Below are 24,812 nucleotides of genomic sequence, written 5' to 3' on the forward strand. Positions count from 1 at the left end.
TATTTAAACCATCCTATGACAATGAACACTGATCAAAAGTGGAAAAGGGAAACAAAAACCAAGAATCAAACACGATTCCGCGTGTGGATGTAATTTTTGCGGTTTCTCTATTAAGCATTTTGAGTGGTTTAATTTCAAAATTCAATTCAATTCAATAATTTCAAAATTCAATTAACAGAGAAACTAAATTTGGTATGTACGGAAAAGTAAATTCATTTGTGAGAGGAAAAATTAACAGACTGTGAAAAGTCTGTTTATTCTATTCCTAAGCAATTTCGGAAATCGAAACGTCAAAGGTGGACTGTCTATAAGCTGACTGGAACCAAAAGCAAAATAGTTGAGGGCCTGTCCGTTTAACCTACTGAAAAGCACGATATCACTTCTAGGTGGATTAATTTGATTTTTTCAGCATATGACGGACATTCGCGATGAATTCAGACCTTGGTTGAATGAAATTATTCCTCTCACGAGCGATAAATTTCTACGCTTCGTATATTAGACACCTGTCCATATCCCCCAATATATGTCCATATTACCCGCATCGGAAAAAAGTTCTACTTTTTGGTCTGTTTTTATTTCAGTAAAAAATATTCAAAAACACTTTTTTGTAAAACATTTCGTCGATTATTTCGAAAACCAGCACAGTAAACATTCGCTAACTGGGCGAAAAGGGAAGACCAGTTATCGACATTCGCGTTTTCACTGGTCCGGCGTGTAAAACGTCAAATAAAATCGAGGGGAACTTCAATGAATTGTTTGATTCGCATTGATCATGAAATTGGATGAACAAAAGGATTCCAATGGAAGGTTCGCATTGAGTGCGACAACAGGTATGAAATATAATTTGAAGAAATTATTTTACTGTAATTTAATCAATGTTTTTGTCATGCGAAAATAATGTCAATAATGTTCAAGGACCAGTTAACGTTCGCCCTGTTAAAAATCAGACCGGTTAAACCAGGACCAGTTAGTGAGCGATTATTGTATATTGAATTGTAAGAAACTGCATTCAAGTTTTGGGGAACATGAGTTTTCAATGATACAATTGAAGTTCTTCTTATCATGTCCGTCTAATCCCCACTTCCCCTGTATTTTTACTTGATAAATTGTAAGCCACTATCCCATTAAAAATTAAATGTCGATCCATGGTCTAGTAATCCCATTAAAAAAGACGGGTGGGTAATGTCGGGGACATAACCGGAGTGACGTAGGACTATACAAAGGGGACAGCTTTTGTAAAATATATATTTTAAATATATTGTTTTATTTTCTTCTCCTACGTGAATACCTACCTATCTACCTGAAAAATGGATTAGTTTACTGTTTACTCTTTATGAATATGTTGATGGTTCTGAAAAGAACCTTTGGTGTTGTGTTTTTGTTATCACTCGATATTTCCATCTTGTTCGGTTAAACCTTCCTGTTTAGCTATTGCGTTTGCCACTCGCCACAGCTTTCACAGTTGGAAAATTTCTTCCCATCCAGCTTGTGACATGTTGTTCAGTAAATTACATTTAATGCGACGTGCCGGAGAAACACTTTGCCACTCACTGAAACTAATTGTTGCCTTGATGAGCGCCGAACCGAAGCTGCTCTGTTCTTGATGCGGGTTTTCTGATTGTCGTGAGCAGCTTTGCAAGCCAACTCGAGCACTCCGACGGCCGAAACTCTATAATCGCTGTTAGGTGTACTGGTGCTCCGGCACCAATCCGTTCGGTCTAGTTACCCTTGCGGAGCAATCAGTGAATGCGACCAACAGGGAACTGGAGACCTGCACGGTTCGAGTGAGACTTTGCCTTTCCCTTAACTTGTCCTTCTTTGTTACGTCCACGATACCGATGCCGTACCACCACACGGGTTTACGGTTTGAAAGAAAATAAGATATTTTTTTGGGGTCCGCGTGTTTTATACTTTAGCGGTACACACTCACAGGATAGAGAAAAATCGGCAGACTCAGCCAGAGGGGCGAGTCCAACGAGACGAACGAATGAGCGTTAAAAGGGAGCGATGGCAAAAAAAATACATTCATTACGATTTGTTCGCTCGTTGGATTCACATGCAGGCTAAAAAGGGTCCTTTTCAGGATCACAATATTATCTTCAATCTAAAGAGTTTATTGTTTTGTTATCACTCGATATCCCCATCTTGTTCGGTAAAAACCTTTATGTTTAGCGATTGCATTTGCCACTCGCCACAGCTTTCACAGTTGGTAAATTTCTTCCCATCCAGCTTGTGACATATTTTACAGTAAATTACATTCAATGGCACGTACCATTACCACCACTCAGTATCGGATTGGAGCTAATTTTAACCTGTAATTGAACATTTGCGATGACAGTGGTACAGTGTCGACTTTCAATGTGGGGTCATAATTTGGACCCCGAACTCTATGTTTACAAAAATTTCCAACTAAATATGTCGCATTACATGTCCGTCCAATTAGCTAAATGTCGAGATAAGTGTAAATTACTGTACTTTCAATCTAGAAGCAATTTAAGAATTGGTGAAAATCAATAAGCTCAGAACAACTGCCAAATTCACATACTCATCATATCCTGGCAAACAAATTATGAAAAAATCAATTTGTGTTTTATTATTATTTTGGATAATGTTTCAGAAAGCATTGAACTGTATTTCCTAAACTCTTTTTTTGGAAGGTTTAATGGCCCTGAAAAGCGCCTTTTCTTTCTTTCTTTGTTTTTAAGAGGCTTTAAACTTTGCAGTTCATTCGCCTCTAGACAAAAGCGCCTTGTTTTATGGAATGGTTCCAATTTAGGAAACTTAGTACTCGTGGTTTTGAAAAAAAAAACCATTTCGAACGCCCTCGATGCCGCCTTGTTCTGGATTTGCCACCAAAGCAGTTTGTATAAAGAACAAACTTTTTTCTTCTGCTACCTGATGCCGTTTTGCGATTGCGTTTGCCACTCGCCACTCGCTGCAACTGCCTGTTGTCTTGATGTCCACCGAACTGAATGTGTTCTGTTCCGAATGCGGGTTTTCTTATCGTCGCAAGCAGCTTTGCCAGCTAACTCGATCACTTCGGCGGCCGAAACTATATAACGCCGGCTAGGTGGACTGGTGCACTGGTACTAGCGCGCTCGGCCTAGCTACCCTTGCGGGAAACTCCAGACCAACACGGTTCGAGCGGGATTTTGCCTTTCCCTTCACTTTTCCTCCTTTGCCATGTCCAGACATGGCTGCTTGGGTTGGTTTGTTGATGTGTTGTGATGCGAACTGATGTGGTGTACGGTTTGAATGAGAATGATCGTTACGGGAAGAAGGAAGGTATTGTATTATAGAGACTTTGAACTTTTGCAGTTCATTCGTCTCTAGCCTTGAGAAAGGCCCTTTGAAAACTCTACTCTACTCTATTACTCTACTACAGCGCTACCACCTCCGCCCTCTTGCCTTGAGAAAGGCACTCGATCCCTCGCCGTCCAGCTCGTCCAGCAATGATGTTGTCCAGTCGGTGTCCACACAAAGAATGATCGTTACGGCAGCGGAGCGGGGATTTTTAAGCTGACTGGCTGGCTCGAGAGTTACGCATGTGTGAGACTGTGACCAATGTTTCGTTCATTTTTTTTCTTTTGACGTAGGACTACGTCTAACCGGAAGATATAGGGGGTGAAATGGAAATCTAGGCACTGAACAAGTAGGAAAAAATGCAAGATTTGGAACGCTTATAACTCGAGCATTTCTCAATAGATCGCAAAGGTTTTTGCATCAATTGATAGGAAATATATCTACGCATCTATCATAACGAATAACATTTCATTTTTCTTGAGATAAATAATTGAATAATTGTGAAATATCAAGCATAGTCAAAATGCACTATGTGCCCATTTTTGATTGGTTCATTTTGTGCTCCTCAAATCGTACCGACCAAAACGGGCAACCAGAGCAGCAGCGAAATGCAATGAAGCACGATTGGAAAGGAAAAAGAAAAAAATGAACGAAACGTTGGTCGCAGTCTCATACATGCGTAATTCTCGAGCCAGCCAGTCAGCTTAAAAATCCCCGCTCCGCTGCCGTAACGATCATTCTCATTCAAACCGTACACCACATCGGTTCGCATCACAACACATCAACAAACCAGCCATGTCTGGACATGGTAAAGGAGGAAAAGTGAAGGGAAAGGCAAAATGCAAAGGCATTCGGAACAGAACACATTCGGTTCGGTGGACATCGAGACAACAGGCAGTTGCAGCGAGTGGCGAGTGGCAAACGCAATCGCAAAACGGCATCAGGTAGCAGAAGAAAAAAGTTTGTTCTTTATACAAACTGCTTTGGTGGCAAATCCAGAACAAGGCGGCATCGAGGGCGTTCGAAATGGTTTTTTTCAAAACCACGAGTACTAAGTTTTCTAAATTGGAACCATTCCATAAAACAAGGCGCTTTTCAGGGCCATAAAACCTTTCAAAAAAGAGTTTAGGAAATACAGTTCAATGCTTTCTAAAACATTATCCAAAATAATAATAAAACACAAATTGATTTTTTTCATAATTTGTTTGCCAGGAGCTGATGAGTATGTGAATTTGGCAGTTGTTCTGAGCTTATTGATAGTTGGAGACTTTCCTGATTATTCAATTTTCACCAATTCTTAAATCATTTCCAGATTGAAAGTACAGTAATTTACAATTAGTTCGACATTTAGCTAATTGGACGGACATGTAATGCGACTTATTTAGTTGGACATTTTTGTAAACATAGAGATCCAAATTATGACCCCACATTGAAAGTCGACACTGTACCACTGTCATCGCAAATGTTCAATTACAGGTTAAAATCGCCTCCAATGCGACACTGAGTGGCGCTTCGGCACGTCGCATTGAATGTAATTTACTGTACAACATGTCACAAAGCTGGATGGGAAGAAATTTTCCAACTGTGAAAGCTGTGGCGAGTGGCAACAAATCGCTAAACAGGAAGGTTTAGCCGAACAAGATGGGGATATCGAGTGATAACAAAACAATAAACTCTTTAGAATCAGATAATTTTGTGATCCTGAAAAGGACCCTTTTTAGCCTGCATGTGAATCCAACGAGCGAACAAATCGTAATGAATGTATTTTTTTGCCATCGCTCCCTTTTAACGCTCATTCGTTCGTCTCGTTGGACTCGCCCCTCTGGCTGAGTCTGCCGATTTGTCTCTATCCTGTGAGTGTGTACCGCTAGAGTATAAAACACGCGGACCCCAAAAAAATATCTTATTTTCTTTCAAACCGTAAACCCGTGTGGTGGTACGGCATCGGTATCGTGGACGTAACAAAGGAGGACAAGTTAAGGGAAAGGCAAAGTCTCACTCGAACCGTGCAGGTCTCCTGTTGGTCGCATTCACTGATTGCTCCGCAAGGGTAACTAGACCGAACGGATTGGTGCCGGAGCACCAGTATACCTAACAGCGATTATAGAGTTTCGGCCGTCGGAGTGCTCGAGTTGGCTTGCAAAGCTGCTCACGACAATCAGAAAACCCGCATCAAGAACAGAGCAGCTTCGGTTCGGCGCTCATCAAGGCAAAAATTAGTTTCAGTGAGTGGCAAAGTGTTTCTCCGGCACGTCGCATTAAATGTAATTTACTGAACAACATGTCACAAGCTGGATGGGAAGAAATTTTCCAACTGTGAACGAGTGGCAAACGCAATAGCTAAACAGGAAGGTTTAACCGAACAAGAAGGGAATATCGAGTGATAACAAAAACACAACACCAAAGGTTCTTTTCAGAACCGTCAACATATTCATAAAGAGTAAACAGTAAACTAATCCATTTTTCAGGTAGATAGGTAGGTATTCACGTAGGAGAAGAAAATAAAACAATATATTTAAAATATATATTTTACAAAAGCTGTCCCCTTTGTATAGTCCTACGTCACTCCGGTTATGTCCCCGACATTACCCACCCGTCTTTTTTCCTTCCCAATCGTGCTTCATTCTATTCCGCTGCTGCTCTGGTTGCCCGTTTTGGTCGGTACGATTTGAGGAGCACAAAATGGACCAATCAAAAATGGGCACATAGTGCATTTTGACAATGCTTGATATTTCACAATTATTCAATTATTTATCTCAAGAAAAATTAAATGTTATTCGTTATGATAGATGCGTAGATATATTTCCTATCAATTGATGCAAAAACCTTTGCGATCTATTGAGAAATGCTCGAGTTATAAGCGTTTCAAATCTTGCATTTTTTCCTACTTGTTCAGTGCCTAGATTTCCATTTCACCCCCTATATCTTCCGGTTAGACGTAGTCCTACGTCAAAATACTGCCAAAAGCTACATTGAAAACAGTGGAAATATTCCTTCGATCTGTGGTACTTTGTTACTTGTGGTTCCAGAAAGACTTCTGATACGGAGCGTAAAATCGAACCGCAATCCTTGATAAGCGCTTTATTTTTGTTTTTCCATTTCACTCACATCTTCCAGAAAGTTTAATTCAGACAAAAATAAGAACGTGGTTTGGGTGGTTTTAAACGACCACGAGCTACTCTTCAGCTTGAACGACACTAACATTCAGGAAGCCACAGGAAATCCCCAACAGTCACGTCTCATGAAATACCCCATCCGCGAGGGTAATCTCTCCCCAAACACATGCGCCACGGCTCACGAGATTTCCCTCTTTGAAGGGGTTATCAACGGTAAACATGTTGGCTGAAAACATCAAACTATTCATTGCTTAGAGGAGGATCTCGCACAAAAAGGACGTCGTCTGAGATAACACAGACCAACAACAGGCAGTGCTAATCGAATCACACGTTCCACGTTTTGTCAAGCCAGCCATTTCTCACACCACATTCGGTCTGGACCACTAACTCCATTCTCTCACAAGCCGAGATAAGCGATCAAACCTCAGAGAAACTGAGCAACTCGCGCATATCGCACTCTCTTATCAGTCGTCGATACCGTCCACCGCAAACCGCCGCATTTGCTCATCGAAATTGTTCTAAAAAAACAACCCAACCGAGATACCAAACCGTGGTTAAATCAAAACAAAAACAAACATGCTTGGCAAGTTTAATCGAGAGGGCCACGACGAGCCGGGCAAGCATCTTCTTCGCGCGGTTCATTTTCAGCTCATTCCCGCAGGCTGGTTGGGTGGCTCTCTTCCGCTCTCACACATTGGGCTATGTGTGCCTGGCTTAGTGGGTCTCTCGCGCTCCGGTAGGACTCGGTGCCGGAGCCGTCGGTATACCAATCAGTCAGCCTGCCAACCAGCCAGCCAGCGCAAAATGCACTCTAGCTAGCTAGCTAGCCTTCTCGGTCCCCACAAGCGGCTCAGTCGGTGTCAGCAGCAGGTCGAGTTAAGACGTATTCTCTTTCGAGTAGAGCAACTACAAGACTATTCGGTTCGTGTTCGCGCTTTACAACCCCGAGACGAATCGATCCTTCAATATCAGTCAGTAGCAGTGCCCGCGCCGAGTGCCGAGAGTGTTTCGTGCGAAGCTATCCCACGGGCCTACTTGGATTGTGTGTGGATGAATTCGTGTGGCGGTGGCAACTGAGAAGCAACAAAAAAAAAAAATCACCTCTCGTCTGGTGTAGCCGAGAAGAAAGAACATCATCTACATTGTGTGCCATACGGTTCGGTGTGGTGGTCAATCAGTGAACGACGAAGATTGGAGACGGAGGCTTAGGAGTGTGTATAGACGACGACTAGAATTGTGTCACCGAAAATTCCTTGGAGTGGTTTGTGGGTTTCCCGGTTAACGTGTTTGCTTTTTTGCTGCATCGTAACGAAAGGAAACTTGAATACCGGATATAAGGCATAATGGGGAAGATGTCCGGAAGTCATTGTTTGGTGATGGGTTGTCGTAATAGGCAATTGCTGAACCAGACGAACACGAGATCATACTTCCGGTTTCCTCGAGATCCCGATATGTAAGTAAATTAAATTAATCTTCTTCAATACAGGGCAGTGCCAGTGGAGGCTACACACGGAGATAAGAACTTGTTTCAACGTTTTGTCCTTGAAATGTCATGCTGGCCAGAGAGGGATCGTTTGCGGCCACACATCCATGGCTCCACATTTACGCCCTCGGGATGTGATGTTGTTATGGGCAGGAAAAGGAGAAGGACAAAGCGCCAAAAAGGAGGTCGAATAAAGGACCATCTGCCGTTCAGGGGATAAGGCAGGCAGCAGCAGCAATAACAACAACAACAGAAAAAAAAACTACCGAAGAAAGAAAGCTGCGCTGTTGATGGGGAACAACTGGCTTATTTCGGATCGGGTCGTTTGGTCGCCAGCCAGCGGGTAACAGGCACAGGCACCAGTCTTTGTGCTGGTGGTTGGCCCTGCCTTGGTGGCGTACATAACGATTTCGTTTTTTTCCATCCACTTCGGTGGTGTTTCAGATGATGCGAAACGCGCGCGGTGGCGGCGACAGCGATGATCGTTCACGAACTACCGCGAGACCCTCTTCGCTGCCCTGCCTGACCGAAACTCCCCTCACTTCTCGCACCCATTCCACTCACACACGTCCGTCCGTCCGCCCGACCGCCATCCAAGTCGTCACATATTTTCCGCAGTCCTGTCCCCCCATTTTAAAGCTGACACTGGTGCGCGCTGGCTAGCCTGACTCTGGTGAACCACACACCTACCCCCCGTCACCCGTAAACCACCACCCCGCTCGCACTACTCGTCTTGTTTGCCTTGTCGCGCTCTCCAAGTGGCGCAGTGCCTACTACATTCCCATCCGCAACTTCCACACAATCACCAAAGCGCGCAGAGTGTGCTACTCAGAGCAACCAACCCCATAAAACCCGACGACTACTACGACCGTGTCAATGACGACGAAAACAACAACACCAGCAAAGAAGAAGACTCGGTCGGTCGGTCGGACGGTCGCAGTGTGCCAAGTTGTGTCGATAATAGAGTACTCGGCAAGCAACAGCCTGCCTCAGCTTAGCCACATAGCAGCAGCAGCCAGTCAGTCAGTCAGTCCTACATGTCATGATACGGGTTGCGCCCATCTCTTAGTAGTCGTGGACAGCCGCCATATGTCGCGTCATATTTGGCCATTTTTTTCCTCCTCCCTATCAGCGCCACGGTTACGACATTCCTGAAACCCGATTACCAACCTCTCCCAAGGTGGAATCGAATGCTTTTTTTTTTCTTTCCTACGGGCCGATTCGCGATGTTCTCGCTGTGGGGGGCGGCTAAGGGGGATTATAAAACTGTTTTCGGAGGATCGGTACACGGTGTCGATGCTGGCGGCTGAATGGTGGCGTTCTCATCCCGGCAGATGTGTAACCAATACACACTCATGACTCATTATGCTAGTTCTGCATTCTGAAGTTGGGTGCACATTTTGAAAGTTGGCTCGGCCTCTCTCGCTGCGCCATAATTTATCAAAACTCATTGCCGGATGGACGGATGAGCGGACAGATGGACAGACTGTGTCTGTGTGTTATTCGGTTGGCTGCTTCCTAATCATTTTGGTTTGGTGTGGGCCAAACTCCAAACATGCTGTTTCCCCGCACGCCGGGACATAGAGTGGTGGAGAGGTGAGGTGAGGCGTGACGATCAACCTCGGATTGGGGGTTTTCCAATTTTAAACCCAGGTGTGGTGTTATCAGAGGTTTTTTTTCGACGACTCGAGTGGGCATTATCTGAATTTAAGTTCCGTCTTTCGTTCTGAAGTCAAGACTCTGTCTTCAAAAACAAAAAAAAAATGCGTTCAATCGATCAAAATTCAGCGTCAACGTTTTTGCGACAACTGTTGATCAACTTCACTAGTAAAATATTTCTTTTCATGTTAAGAATCGTTGTGTCAATAATTGTCGATTGCACTACGGTCAGACTTAACACTTGTCTCTTGCTTTTTTTCATTTCATTACTCCCTACAAAGAATTGTCTATAAAGTTAGTAACTATTCATTTTAGTAATTATCCACTATCAATAATCAACCTGTTTTTCGATTTTTCTTTCAATTTGCTATATTATTGACAAATTTACAACATTTATGCTGCCGTTCTACGCATAGTTGTCCCATGTTACTTTTTGACCATTTTCACTTTTCTTCATAAAACGATGTTTTTATGCCTAATCTTCTGGAAAAACACAAAAAAAGTTATTGTTTGTTCCCAGCTTTTAAAAAAACAACATCAAGCTCAATTGTCCCATGTTGATATTCTAGTCATAACTGTCCCGCCATGTATTTTTTGTAAATCCATATTAAATAAATCGGTTCAAGTACAAGAATTTTATACCCCGCTTTCAGCAGAGCTAATGCACTCTTTCCTAGTTTGGAAAAACGAACTAATTCTCAAAAAAATAAAAATAAAAGTTTCACAGAACACGTGTACACCTTGTTAGCGAATGCCTAATAACAATGAGATTTATATTCTGCAAATATGTTGCAGATCACTCCCTTCTTCATAAAACGATATTCTTAGGCATAATCTTTCGGAAAAACACCAATAATTTATTGATTGTTCCCAGCATCAATAAAAAAAAACAACTTCAAGTTCAATTATCCCATGTTGATATTCTAGGCATAACTGTCCCACCATGAATTTTTAAACTTATAATCAAGCTTGATTGATTCAAGTGAGGGAAACTGTTCACATAATAAAAAAACCGGTGTATTGCTATACTAAAATGCTTAATGGTTCTGGTAGACAAATATAGTAAGAAACTTTGATTGCATTTTTCCCAGTTGCTTATTTTGGAACATGGAACAACTATGCGTAGAACGGCAGTATGAATCTTGGAAACACTTTTAACCGCTGTGGAAGAAATGATAATGAATATTGCACGTATAACTTTTTGGACATTTTTTTATGATTCGTTTTTTTTTACATGCTCAGTTACATAAGTTTTAAAGAGTCGAACTTTTTGGTCAATATTTTGAACCCTTTTTTTTACAATGTTTTGTACTCTGTTTGTAGAGTCACTTCCAAACATTTGACAAGTTGTTCTTGAGACTGACACAAAACCACACAAGTCCAATACTGCCTCCATAATTGTCTCCAACCGTTGGAGGCCTTGCTTCAGTCTTACCCTTACCCATCATCTAAACCAGTATCCACAGGTTGAAATTGATGGAGCTCTACGGTTCCCATAGATAACGCACATATTTATACTGTCCCTTCCATCGAATGGGAACAAAACAGCAAATCTTCGCGCGAGTACATCTTTGCTGGAACAAAAGATGACATGATTTTGATCAGAAATACGTTGTATACATTTCCGAAAAGTGATAAGCATTGGATATGAAAGAAAAAGACTGGGGCAAGTAGAAAATGAAATAGTTAAACATTGTCCAATATGTTTTGGTACCACTAACGCAATCTGCTAGAAATTCTTTAAAACTTACTTGTACACTCAGTATGAAATGATGGTCTTCTCTGTAGTTCATTGTATTTCCTAACTTCACACTTCACTGTGTGTCTATAAACCCATATCGTACCAAGTTTTCGAAAAATCGAATCGCCATTTCGATAATTTTGTAAAGCAACCAATCAAATGCAATGTTTGAGGATCAAATGATTCAATTTTCAATTTATAGATTTTCCGATTTTGAATCGTTTCCCAGAAAATGGAAGATTGGGAAAAAAATCTTGAACATTGGGGTTTCTTCAACGCCAGTGATAAAAATTACACCAATGGCTTTTGTCAAAAAAATAATTTTTACAGCTAGGGGAAAAGGGGGGAATTTGCACCACCTAAGAAAATCGCTTAATATTTCCAAACCAATACGGTCTAAATAAAAAATGTCACATTGTATACTGAGCTACACTTGTTTTCTCTCAATAAATAATGTTTGATCATTATATAAAGCTTCAATCTACCAAATATATCATAAAATAAAAGAAATGATTTCTGGACATTAAAATTTGATGCGGGGTGATTTGGACCGTCTGTGGGCTGATTTGGTCCAGTGTATGTTTCATCGAAAAAAACATACTTATGTTTATGTAAAGTATTTTGGGATGATGTTACAATCAATAACAATGTTTTGGAATCGATACTAGATGTCTTGGCCGGATTCCAGACCAGAAAAGTTGGATTGAGTATCAAAACTGTAGGACCAATTAACCCCACAGAAACGTGTCCATGTCACCCCACACAACACGCAAAAATTAAAATGCAATTAATTTCATTTATTGTTATCAAACTTACAGTTTCGCTACATCAAATTGTTTCTCTTCTGTGGCGAACAGAACTTTACTGCACAATACACGAAAAGTTTGTTTAGTTAGCCGGAAAAACCTTAAAACCACGATCGGAAAACTCACATTTTTTGACGATCAAAGTACTTGTTGTGTTCATGCTACCGTTTCCCTCTTGTGAAGTTTTACCAAAGTTTTTTTTACTTTAGGTACATACGGTTCAACAATCGAAGGAAATGACATTATAAAAAATTCAAGTTGAGCCGTAATATTTTTGAGATAAAGGGGTGGTCCAAATTACCCCGTATGACCAAATCACCCCGTGTTACCCTACAGATTTTCGTCAAAATGTACAGATTGATACAGATTTTTTCCATTTGTGAAATTTCTTACATTTGAACAAAGCAACATTGAGGTACATAACGACTTTTACGCCGCAGTATCGCTTGGTGCTGCTGATCATAAAAGCATTTACAATGCAATGATTGATCAGTTTCATAAGCACGAAATTCCTTACAAGAATCGCGTGAAAGGATTCGCGCCAGACGGTGCGACGTATGTTTTGCCCCAGATCAACAGATTGAATCATTTCTTCCAGTCTGAAAACCGTGAATTCACGATGCTACATGAAGAGCTGAAACATTTTTATTTGATCATTCTCACTAATATCTGCGAGGAATCTTATGTTGTTTCAATGTTCAATGCTATTAAATATGTAGATCATTTGAAAAGCGACAATAATTCTAGGCTGGAATCGCAGCAGAAGAAATTATCAGAACAATGGACAGCGAAAGGCAAATCATTCCAATAGACATTTGTCGGAGTTTTTTCGTGGAGCTGATCAAACAAATGAGAAAAATGTTCTACTTTGATGATTCGACGCTCAAGTCTTCGGTAATGTTAAATCCCAGAAATTTTTCCAATTTTACTAGCATTAACGTTGTGTTAGAAGCGTTTCCAGTATTCTACAATGGGAATGTACAAGATGTGCAGAATTAATTCTGTAGCCTCAAGATAAAATTACTCCGTAAGGAAATCACAATTTCAGAAAATGCGCATGTGCAGGGTGGGTGGACAAAAATTGGATGCCTAAAAAGAATAGACGTTCGCCTTTTCGGCGCTTGTTTGTAACGTCCTCACTATGCCTCACTCCTCGGCAACTGTCGAGCGATTTTTTTCTGAATATAATCAGAACAAAAATAAGGTTTGAAATCGGCTCAGCAACGATAGAATGAACGCTATTTTGAGTTCAAAGGATTTGGTCAAACATCGTGATGGCAGCTCGAATGACTCGCAAATGTAAATGTAGTGTTTGTAGTAAATAAATGAGATTTTTTTAATGCTGATAAATTATTTTTTTCTCTACAACGAATATTTTCGATGGTACAGATTTTTGGAAAAAAATGTACAGATGAGAAAGATTTTTGACCCCTCTGGTACAGATTTAAATGTGGCAACACTGCCTCCCAGTCCTCTCTGAGCGAAATACTTGGACAGATTCACCTTTTTGGTCAAATCCCTGACCGAAGCTTTGGGATTCCGCTTAAACGCTTTCACGACACGCTTGTGATCCTGATCATTAACATCCATTTTGACCGCAATTCTCTTTCCGTTCGATACTCAGAGTTTTGTAGTAACGTTGAATCACACGACTCACCATTGAGTACATGATTCCGAGTTGTTTTCCGATGTCCCGATGAGAGAGTTGAGGATTCGCCAGGTGCTTGCAAAAAATCCATTCGCGACGTTGCTTTTCGGGTGCCGCACTTCTTCCCAATTTTCGTAAAAAACCGACAGCGATAAAAATGCAGTGTAAACAATACACCCTAAACAACTTCTACCCAAATCTTCAAGAGAAAATACCCAATGGGACACCCTTTATCCTAGGCGCACCAAATACCACCCAAAACATGGGGTATATGATACTGTACATTAGGGTACCAATGAAAATGGTCATCTCGAATTTCAAAAAGTTACCCCATAAAAAATGTTCACCATCTCGAAAAATGACCCTATACAAAATATCAGCTTAATCGGACTTAAGGGAGAGTGGCGGAAAGCGGTCAGAGTTTAAGTTTTTTGAAAATCGAAAAATCTACCAAGAGGGGAGGGGAGTAAGGAAATCGGGGTTTTCGAAAAAAAAATTTATGCCAAATGTCTTAAAATTGCATGAAACGTCGAGATCTAGTATCACCTCGAAAAATCATTTTTGTGAAAAATCGGCATTCTGGTACTTTTTCGGAGTACGAAACGAAAAGTATGTTTTTGGGTGCCAATAAAAATAGTTATTTCGATTTTTCATTCGGAACTTGCTACGAAATCTTGATTTGCACGATAATATACCCTATGCAAAATATTAGCTCATTCAGACTCCATTTACTGGAGTCACACACGTTAAAATTTTAGTTTTTTTTTGAAAACCAAAAAACCGATTTTTGACAAAAAATTTTTTTTTGAGATAACTGTAAATCTCGACGTGTCATGCAATTTTAAGAAATTTGGCATAATTTTTTTTTTGTTAATAACCCCGATTTCCGGTGAGTTTTCGGTTTTCAGAAAATTCAAATTTTAACGTTTGTGACACCAGTCACAGAATCGTTTGTTTGGAAGAACGAACTAATTCTCAAACAAATAAGAAAAAGTTTACCAGAACACGTGTACACCTTGTTAGCGAATGTCTAATAACAATGAGATTTATATTCTGCGAAGGTGTTGCAGATCACTCATTTCTTCATAAAACGATGTTTCTATGCATAATCTTTCAGAAAAACACAAACAAAATATTGTTTGTTCCCAGTATATCAAAGAACAACATTAAATTCAATTGTCCCATGTTGATATTCTAGGCATAACAGTCCCACCATGAATTTTTAAACCCGTAATCAAGTTTGATCGATCCAGTGAGAGGATCTCATCACATTTCATTAAACCATAGTATAGTGCTTATAAAAAACCCGATGTATTGCTAAATTGAAATGCTTAAAGCTTTTTGTAGACAAATATGCGAGAAAACTTTGATTGCGTTTTTCTCATTTGCTAGTATTTTGCATAGGATATATTATCGTGCAAATCAACATTTTGTAGCAAGTTCCGAATGAATAATGGAAATAACTATTTTCATTAACATCCGAAAATTGTCTTTTTGGAACCTAGCCTGAGTGGTAAAATAAAAACTTCAAAAGTGGTCATGTGGAAAAATAAAAACTTTGAGCGCTTTGAGGCACCCCCAAATCATGTCCGATTGAGCTGAAACTTCGCATAGGCCATTTTTTGAGCCAACAAAATGAACATGGTCGGTTTTGAAAATTTTACATGATCATTGTCGCTGCCACCCTAATATACACTGCTGATACGGTCTGATGTTTGCTGGATTGTTGATAGGTAGACGATGAATGTATACAAGAGCAATTGTTGCTGCAATTAGAGAGAAATTACTAAATTCGTAAACCATTTTTCACTTTAGTTTGTAGATAATAGTGAGGTACATAATTGAATGAACCTGTTTACAATGAAAATGTCGCAAAATGTGTCGTTTTGAAAAATGTCAAACTTTTGCTAAATGTACAGATATTAGATATAGTCTGCTTTAACCATTCCATTCTTCAGTTCTTTTATGAATTTCACACTGATCATGAAAATTATCATGTAGCATTAACAACAAAATACCATATTCTTTCGACCAATGTACGAAAAAAACCAAAATAACACAATCGGCACACAGCTTGGTGTGAACGTCTGTTCCAAAATATCGACCAAGGTTGAATTCCCTTCGTTTGGTTCGGCCCGTAGGGACAACCCATCCGCGCCAAACTCCGTATACAGATCCATGCTTGACCTGTTTTTCTCTCTCTGTCTCTCCCTCCAGGTGCAAACAGTGGGTCGAGTTTTGCAACCGGCCCGAGCTGTGGAAGAAGTACAACGAGAATGGCCCCGAGTACCTGTACAAGAGTTCTCGAATCTGCTCCGACCACTTTCAGCCGAACGATTTCAACAATCCAAATCTTTTCAGTCAAGGGTAAGTTTGCTCAATATGTGTGCGTGTGTGCGTGTGCGTATGTGTGGCTGCGCACATAGTTGGCTTTGTTCAAGGGGACGGACATTCGGTAACAGTGGAGCGAGTGCGCGTTCGCCGTTTTGGCCTTTCAGCGCAGCGCGACACCCAAAATCCGCGATGGGTCCAACTTTTCAACAAGGCGAACTATGTGCAGGGTGACCAGATATGTTGCCGATTTCTAGATTTCAATAACACCGCGGCTATGGCCCCCGTCATGGGGAAGGAACTTGAGTTCCGGTTTCCATATCGCTCTCACATACTATGCCAAGCAGAACTAGATTTTAGCATCATTGACATTCAAACATATCTCACCACCCTGAACATTTGGCAACCCCCGTCCGTCACCCGTCCGACCGGTGCTCGCAGCAACCAACAATGTAGGCGAGCACGGGTAAACGGCGTGGCTGGCGCGGGGCGAGCAAGGAGAAACCCAAAAATAGCTTGGTATGTAATCGATTTTCTTCTTCTTCTCGTTCTCCTTTCCTTCTCTCCTTGGGTTCCGCTCGACTCGGCTCGGTTTCGGACACAACAAAACTAAACTCGGTCCTCGCTGCTGCTGTTGCTGCTACCTGGCGATTCACTCACGGCCGAATAGGTTGAAAAAAGGTTCGGTGCCTACACTGTATCCAGCCAGTAAAGAACCAAAGAATCGCTACAGCACTGGGGGAATTGGTGGAATCAGTGGAATCGCACTTGGTGGTGGTGTTGGTGGTAACTCGCCTCCCAACAGCAACAACAACAACAGCGACAATGATTCACTCGTCATAACAGTGCCAACGAAGCGACCGCTGCTGTCGCAGTCCTCAGCACAGCAGCCAGTTGCCAAGCAGCGAAGATCACTACCTCCCACCTCCGGCACCACCAATATCAGCAACGTCGCCGTGAGTGGTGCACTGGCCGGTCTGATACAGCGTCAGCAGCTGAAAGAGCAACAGCGGAAAGCATTCGCAGCGGCCCTACAGCTGCAGCATCGACAACAGCAGCAGGTACACATCCAGCAGCCACGATCACTACTTGCCTCACTGAAATTGAAGCCAAATCCCAACAACAATAACAACAACAACAACCACATCAGCAACAATAACAACAGCAGCAGCAATGGCAAAGGGGCAGCTGCCGGGCAGGAAAAACTCGAGGACGAACGAGGCTATGGCATCAACTACGTGGACACGGAAGGAGGAGGTGAGGAAAACGCACATGTGTTCACATACATATAGGTTTTTTTTTTACCTTTCGGGTTGGGGCATGGCCGCCGTTTTTGCCACCTCGGAATTGACGAATTTCGATGTTGTTATAACAGTGCCCGCGCGCGTAGGCATAGGAAACCATCCGAGAATTGATGGAATAGTGTTTTTTAATTAGTCACGATGCCCCCTCGATTTGGGTAGCCATCGGATATTGCGCCTCAGTATTTTACCAACGTTTTTGGGTTCAATACTGTCAAAATTGTTCGCGTCGTTGGTAGGCGGATGAGGGTTGTCCAATTTGTTTTTCCCTTCCTCCCAAATCTCTGGTATTGAGAAAAAATATCTCTTCACCAAGACGAGAATTATTTACTACTCGGAGGAGATGGGTTGGATTATCAGCTTGTCTTTTGAGAATCAATAACTGATAACTGAAAAGTTATAAGCCGGAACCTTTATTTAACATCGATTCAGTTCGAAATATCACAGCGTTTTCGAGACTTAAATATACGTGTTTCTGCTGTCAAGTTGCTATAAGTTCATTTATTTAATCATCAATTTTAAAACTAAAAAATTCGGTCACCTTCTCGTTTTTGTTATCTATTTTAATGTTGGGTATACATTTTACTAAAGATTACAGTTTTTAGTATTGATAATTCATCTAATCTCAAGTCATATGTGTTTCCGATGTGAACTATTCTTCACAGGCTTTGGATACCGTTTTGTCTTAAATTCCGGACACTTCATTTTTCAATGTAAATTTACTGAACTTTAATATTTAAAATAATTGAATAATAAAAACTTTGACATTCTTTGTGGTATAGGCTTCATTTTAACATCATTCACAGGTATCGATACTGCATATAACTTGTAATACTAAGCATTTGCAAAAATTGACAAACCAGCGATAAAACGTTTGCGTCAGCAAATTCGGAATTTGAATCGAGTTTCGGAGCACAAAATCCAAATTTTTGGGAGTGTTATATTTTTCCAAAGAAGAATAGCCAAATCGCGTTTTTCTCGAAACTAGTTTTTTTTCAAACTGGCGTACACGATATCTCAAGTTCTACAGAACCGATTCATGTCAAATTTATATGGGTACAATCTGCAGGCATCTCTTTATCGTATGAACCTCTTAAACATTATATTTTTTAAATCGGGAAACGTAATAAGAAACGTTTTAAGCCGCATTTTGTTGTTCAAACGATCACCATTTTGTCAAAAAAGATGTTTTTGACTTGTCCGATGTTCATACGATAGCGGCATCTTTACTGATTCAGAATCTGTTCGATTTTTTTGTTTCAGATAACCAGTAGGACTGGAATCGTGTACGCCAAGACACAACTTTTTTGTGAACCCTCTCACTCCAACAGCTCTTAACTATTCCAGTTATGAATATTTTTTCTCCGTTCAATTTTTGCTTTATTGTTAAAAGACAGATGAACAAATAATGGTATAATGGATAGTAAAGATATTCTTTGTTTTATTTTCACGGAGCTCGAAAAAACGTTCGAAATTTGTGTCTCTACACTAGAATACCCCCTTAAGAAACTTTTTTTAATGTTAAACGGTGATTAAACCTTATAATAATACAGATAATGTACTAAAAGCTGAATAAAACAGTTGATTGGGATATGCGTACCAAATGAATGGAGTTGGCTTGGAGAACACACTACATTATGAACAACATAAATCCAGAAAGGTCGCCGCCACGAAACGGTCGACTATGTTTTTTTTGTAATCCTCACAATATCAGTATCAAATGAAATTATAAGAGTATATCATGTAAATATCAAGAAAAAAAATATGTTAGAATAAAAAAAAAGTTGAATGGTGTTATTGTAGAAAAATATACGAATGCACTAAAAACTAGAAAATTTAATAAATAAAAAAAAATAGGCTATACGGTTTCATTGTGATTAAACATAATAATAATACAAATAATGAACTAAAGGCTTGAAAATAATTAGGCAAGTAGCAGTTAGGAGTTATCACACCCCTTCCTTATTTAATTTAGGACATTGATATTTTTTTTACTTATTTTATTTTCTAGTTTTTAGTGCATTAGTAATTTTTTTACAATAACACCTTTAATTTTTTTTAAATTTCACTTTATATCACTTTTTTTTCGGAATGTTTACATGATTTTCTCTAATCATTTCATTTGATACCGATATTGTGGAGATTACAAAAAAACATAGTCGACCATTTTGTTGCGGCGACTGTTCAGGATTTTTGTTGTTCATAATGTAGTGTATTCTCCAAGCCAACTCCATTCATTTGGTACGCATATCCCAATCAACATTTTCTGTGATGACACCCATTTTGGATTTGCACTTTTCATAGATAACTGTGTTCTACTAGTCAAGTCCTTTTATTTGATACCCATTTTGATGGAGCTTTGAAAAAAAATATATATCGCCATTTATTAGTGGCGGCCATTTTGAATTTGCACTTTTCATAGTTATTTATTTATTTTAAATGGTGTTCTGCTAGTCAAGTCCTTTCATTTGATATACATATTGATGGTGTTTGGCCGCGTGAAGATCATCCATCGTTCTATAAGTTCTTATCATCTTCGTTCTCCGTCTTTCGTGCGCGGCACTTTTTGGTGAACCAGATCCACTATTGTCTCAAGCAGTTTATCCTCCTGGTCGAAACGTGTTCTTCCAGGTTCCTCCTTTACTGCCAGGATGCGGGCACTTTCAGGATTTAAAGCTGTTAGCTTTTTAGTTGCATCCGTCCTTTTCGTTCAGAATTTCTTTTCGTATTCAGCGTTTTTTTATTTGCTTGAGAAGTTGTTCCTTCACCTATGTATCTGCTTTGAATTTCTTCATCTTCTGACCATCATCACTCAACCCAGCATCTCTGGCAGTTACAAGTGCATCTCTTTGCGCTCGCAGTGTTGAGAGTTCAGCAGAAATGCGCTCTTGTGTAGGAGTGCTATGGTGCTTCTTTTCGGGATCATATTGTTTTGTTGAGTACGTACCGGTACGGGTATCATGGGACGAATGTAGAAGCTTTCAATGCATTTTGAAAGTCCAAAACTATACTAGATATTTGCTGAAAATTTCTTTAATGTTTTACCTTGCTAGAATACCATGATGCTTCCACCACCGTGCTTCATATTCGGTTGTAGATGCTGGTCCTGGAAGCTCTCGTTGCTCTTCCACCACACTAGGAGTTGCATTTTCTTGTTAAACAGCTTGAACTTGGACCCGTCCGACCAAATAATGCGCTTCCAGAACTTCAGCGGCTTGTTTACATGATCCCTCGCAAACTGAAGTCGTATTTTTGTTGGTGTTGCTGATCATCGTCGTCGAATGGTGCGATGGAAAAAGTGCAGATCCAACCTCTTTTAATCGCCCGAATGGTCATTCGTGGGTTTTTTTTACATCCCGGATGATTAGCGTGTTCGTTATTGCATCAGTCTTACGACTTACTGCCGAGCATCTGATGCTTCCGAATGACCAGTTGGGCCACATCACGGCTTACCCGATACTTCTCAGCAATGTCTCGTTGAGACTCCTTACGCTGGCAGTCACGCACAATCAAATTTCGGACCTGTGTTGAGATTTGCTTTCCACCCATTTTCAGGAAGCATCCCGTCACCATGTCACTACGCACGAAAAGTTGACTAAACAGCTGCGAAACTTATGTTTGTGTCAGATGTGAAACCAGCTTATTACGATATTCACTGGATAATTAATACTGGTAGCTTGTCTCGGTTGTTTCTGAACGGACCTTAACACTTCGGGTTGTTTTGAATTGGTAATTATTCCTAGTTTCTGGACACAAGAACATGAATAAAATCTCGCTAAGAAAAAATACAAACTAAAAAATATGGAGACTATAGCGAACCTCCAGAAAATCTTGAGCATCTCCTCTGGATTTTCTGGCGTTTTGTTAAAAGCTCGGTCGCCCGATGTCAGAAAAAGTGAAACTGGGTATAGTGGGTTGTACCGTCAAATGCAACTAGTTGCACCAAAATAAGTTCCGAAAAAGTATGAATATTTGAACATTGGATAAACTTTGCTAGTCTCATTTTGTTCATCCCGTATTAGTGCCTGGAAAAGCTATCAGGAGACACATCAGGCATATCGCCATCTAATCCCTGAAAATTACGTAGACGCAGTCATAGCAGACGTTGGCTGTTTCTCACGTGCCATAAAACGGCAGTAAATACACACCTTCCGCGCCACGTAGAACTGTTGCTCATTCAAAACAAACGGCCTACCATTACGTAGATTTACTACAAGCTTGACACACGCGTCAAATTTAGAAATTCCGCAAACGCGCAACATGATCGTCGTGTTACTTTTCTCCTTTCATTCATAAAACACTGTGTACCGGTTTTGGATTTGAAGGTCGCGAGAACATAAAATCAAGTTAAAACCTCGTCGCAGAGAGCAGCAAGCAAATGCGAAGAATAGAAGAGGTAATGAAAACAAACTAATGAAATAATAATAATAATATCTACTCTGCATCACTCACTTTCCGTCGATCGGTACAATTGTGTGTCAGTAGTAGCACCAGCAACAGCAGCCAGTGCTCACTCATACAAATGGCTCGCCTTGGTGCGTTCCGTGATTATCAACCACATGTTGCAAGAGCATATCCAATGCTCGGCAAATACTCTTCTAGCCACTTCTCCGACAAGCGCCGACCGCTGCTGTCGCATACATATTTATGTATTTTGTTTTCTTCTCTATCCGTGTGTTATTCGGTTAGTGTCGCTTTTTCCTATTTGCTCAAATTGCCATTCACAACGCTGCACATTCATCAGGTGGTCGGTCGCTAGCGGCTCGAAACGCTTGAACTGCACACACTGCCTGCGGTGGCGGTGGTCTCGGTATATTTATCGCTTCTCGTCTCTTGATAGGATTTCTCTCGACACTCGAACTTGTTCTGTCTCTCACCCAGTGGTTGATGCGTATCTGCGGCGCAAAGTGTGTGTAGATTCGTCATCATTCGCTTCGTTGATGCGCGTTGATTTTGCGTCCCGACTGTGAGCTAGCTGTTCACATACAAATACTGTTTGCTCGCAACTATGCAAAACGTAAAGAAAATACTCAATCAAAACAAATTTGAAAACAAGTCAGACAACACTCTGCTTTGTTGTATAATCATGCGTGAACAAAAGAGAAGTGGCAGTAACACGGTTTAAAGGGTAGAACTTCAAGAGCAAAACAAAAAACAGTAAAACCAATCAACATAAGCTAACGATAGATCCAGGTGTATGGCACGATTATCGCCATCTCACTCAACCTACCGTCATCGCATATTTCACTATCCCTCTGCTGTAAAAGTTCATCATCGACATCACGATATGTCAGATGGTGGTAAATTGGTAGTTCGCGATGGTGGCGACTTCAAATTAGGGCCATAATTTGTGTCCCAAACTCGTTAGTGTAATCTCTATCAGATTAGAAGACACGAATCCGGTTTTTAAATTTTAAAATTTGAATGAAAATTTTCACATCATGTTATTTAATTACTTGAAACACGTATGTCTGACTTTCATTCAACCATATGGCTATACAATTCCAAAATTGTTGCTGTGTTTTTTTCATTATAATATAAAATTGTCTTCATAAACAATTTTCGTATGAGACTCTTTCACCAACTGCAAACAAAAATGTTTTTAATTGAAATAGAATACTAATTTGATATGGAAAAGCTAATTTTCATTCATAATTTTAATTTTGAAAACGTTCATTCCGACTGAAAATCAGCTATTCGTTGACGCTCCCCTAAACTAGTGAACGAAGCACAATGCCGCCAACGCGGATCGCTGTTTTGAAGAAAATAAATACTTTTGACGTTTGAGATGTTGGCACCTAAAACATGGCTGGTGTCATACAGCTGGATAGATCTGAGATAGAGGTGCCAGCTCACCTTTAATGTGATCACCCTTATGTCAGCGAAAATCTGTCTATTGAACCAGGATTCTTGGAGTGGAAGTATTGTATTCTGAAGAAAATTTTAATACTGTAGAACTCCGATTATCCGCGAGCAGATGATCCGCGGTGTGGATGCCTCATCGCCTCACCTGGCACCTCATTTTTGTTGTATCGAATCAAATCAAATTGCACCGGTTTTCAAAAGACCTGTCGAAATTGTCCGATTAAAACACGAAAAGCCTGGTGGGTAATGTTTGGGGACATAACCGGAGCGACGTAGATCTAAACTAAAGGTTGTCAAAAAATATATATATATATATATATTGCTTTATTTTCATTTGTTTGAATCGAACTAAATGTGCAAACCACTAGCAAAACTGCGAAGTAATAAAATTTCCAAATTAACTCTCAGTCTCAACATTAGCATGTTGATTGTTTGGTGACTAGAAGGACCCTCAAATACTGAACTTTTTGACTATCAAATTAGTTTTTCCGTATGATTACGGCAAAGCTACATCTGAAATGCCCTCAAAAACATAATTCCCAAATAAATAATCCACAAATTCTATTCATTGAATGGCAAGTCCGAACCGAATAGAACATGTTAAATTTGCAAATTAATAACTTAAAAACGAAAAGAATAGCATCTTTGGTATCGAGATATATTATGTAAAAATTCTCAGCTTTCAGAAAAAAAATATATATGAAAAATTATATAGCGCCCTCTAGTCCAAAGCCATGAAAACAATGAAAAACGACCACAATTAATAATTGCGAAAATAAAATCCATTTTTTTTGCAAGTTTAATAGTGCAAGTGCTCATTGGCTTCAGTTTGATATGTCGATCATCTAAATCGGTTCAATGGTTCAAAAGTTATGATTTATTGAAAAAAGTCATTTTTGGAAAAAACTGAAAAAAATGATTTTTCGGAACACCCTGTAATAGAAAGGGGCACCCTAACAAAAATCTGAGAACCACTATATCGGTTTGACATGGAATGGCTGTTAGAATGTATCGAAATAATTTTTAGAACAACTATATCAAAATTTGGAAGCTATGATGTGGACTGACGTACGTTGGAATAAAACGCTATCGAAGCTATTTTTTTTTGACAACAAAAAAAACATGGATTACAATCGATTTTTTCGGAGATATCAAGAAATTAATTTCTATCAGCGGAAACAAAATCTATCACTACCTGATAACAAATGCCGAGAATGCTGAATTAAAGTTGCCTGGGAGCAACCACAGCACTAAAGACTAAAATCACCCACTAACGAATAAATTTCTTCCGTTCGAAAATCACTAATGGCTGTTTTTTGAATATTCGTATTGAGGATGCAAAGCAAACTCACTGCGGGGCAAAATTCCGTTGTCCGAAGATAGCGCACCATCTCAGTTAGAGTACCAAAGCGCAGTGATGATTACCTCGCAGCGCTGCAGCAATATATTAGGTTGGAGAAAAAGTTATTCATTATTTTCGCGTTGGCTGGCTTTAGTGATCAATATCTCGCGTAATTTCGATCATACAATTTCAAGTTTCGTTGTAGAGGTGGCATTTC

General features: G+C 40.1%; 1 protein-coding gene across 3 annotated transcripts in view; it reads left to right on the top strand.

Moving 5' to 3' along the window:
• The window catches only part of LOC129767742 (beclin-1-like protein A), a 44,064-nt gene that overhangs the window by 9,803 nt on the left and 9,449 nt on the right, over nt 1-24,812 (top strand). For 2 of the 3 annotated variants that reach the window (XM_055768903.1, XM_055768904.1), the window contains exons 2-3: nt 15,974-16,123; nt 16,758-17,344. In XM_055768903.1, coding sequence (XP_055624878.1) covers nt 15,974-16,123; nt 16,758-17,344 — 737 coding nt within the window. Of the gene's footprint in view, nt 1-7,079; nt 7,873-15,973; nt 16,124-16,757; nt 17,345-24,812 lie in introns of those variants that run through there. The other variant, XM_055768902.1, reaches the window with a different exon arrangement.

Source organism: Toxorhynchites rutilus, chromosome 2 (assembly GCF_029784135.1).
Source record: "Toxorhynchites rutilus septentrionalis strain SRP chromosome 2, ASM2978413v1, whole genome shotgun sequence".
NCBI lineage: Eukaryota > Metazoa > Arthropoda > Insecta > Diptera > Culicidae > Toxorhynchites > Toxorhynchites rutilus.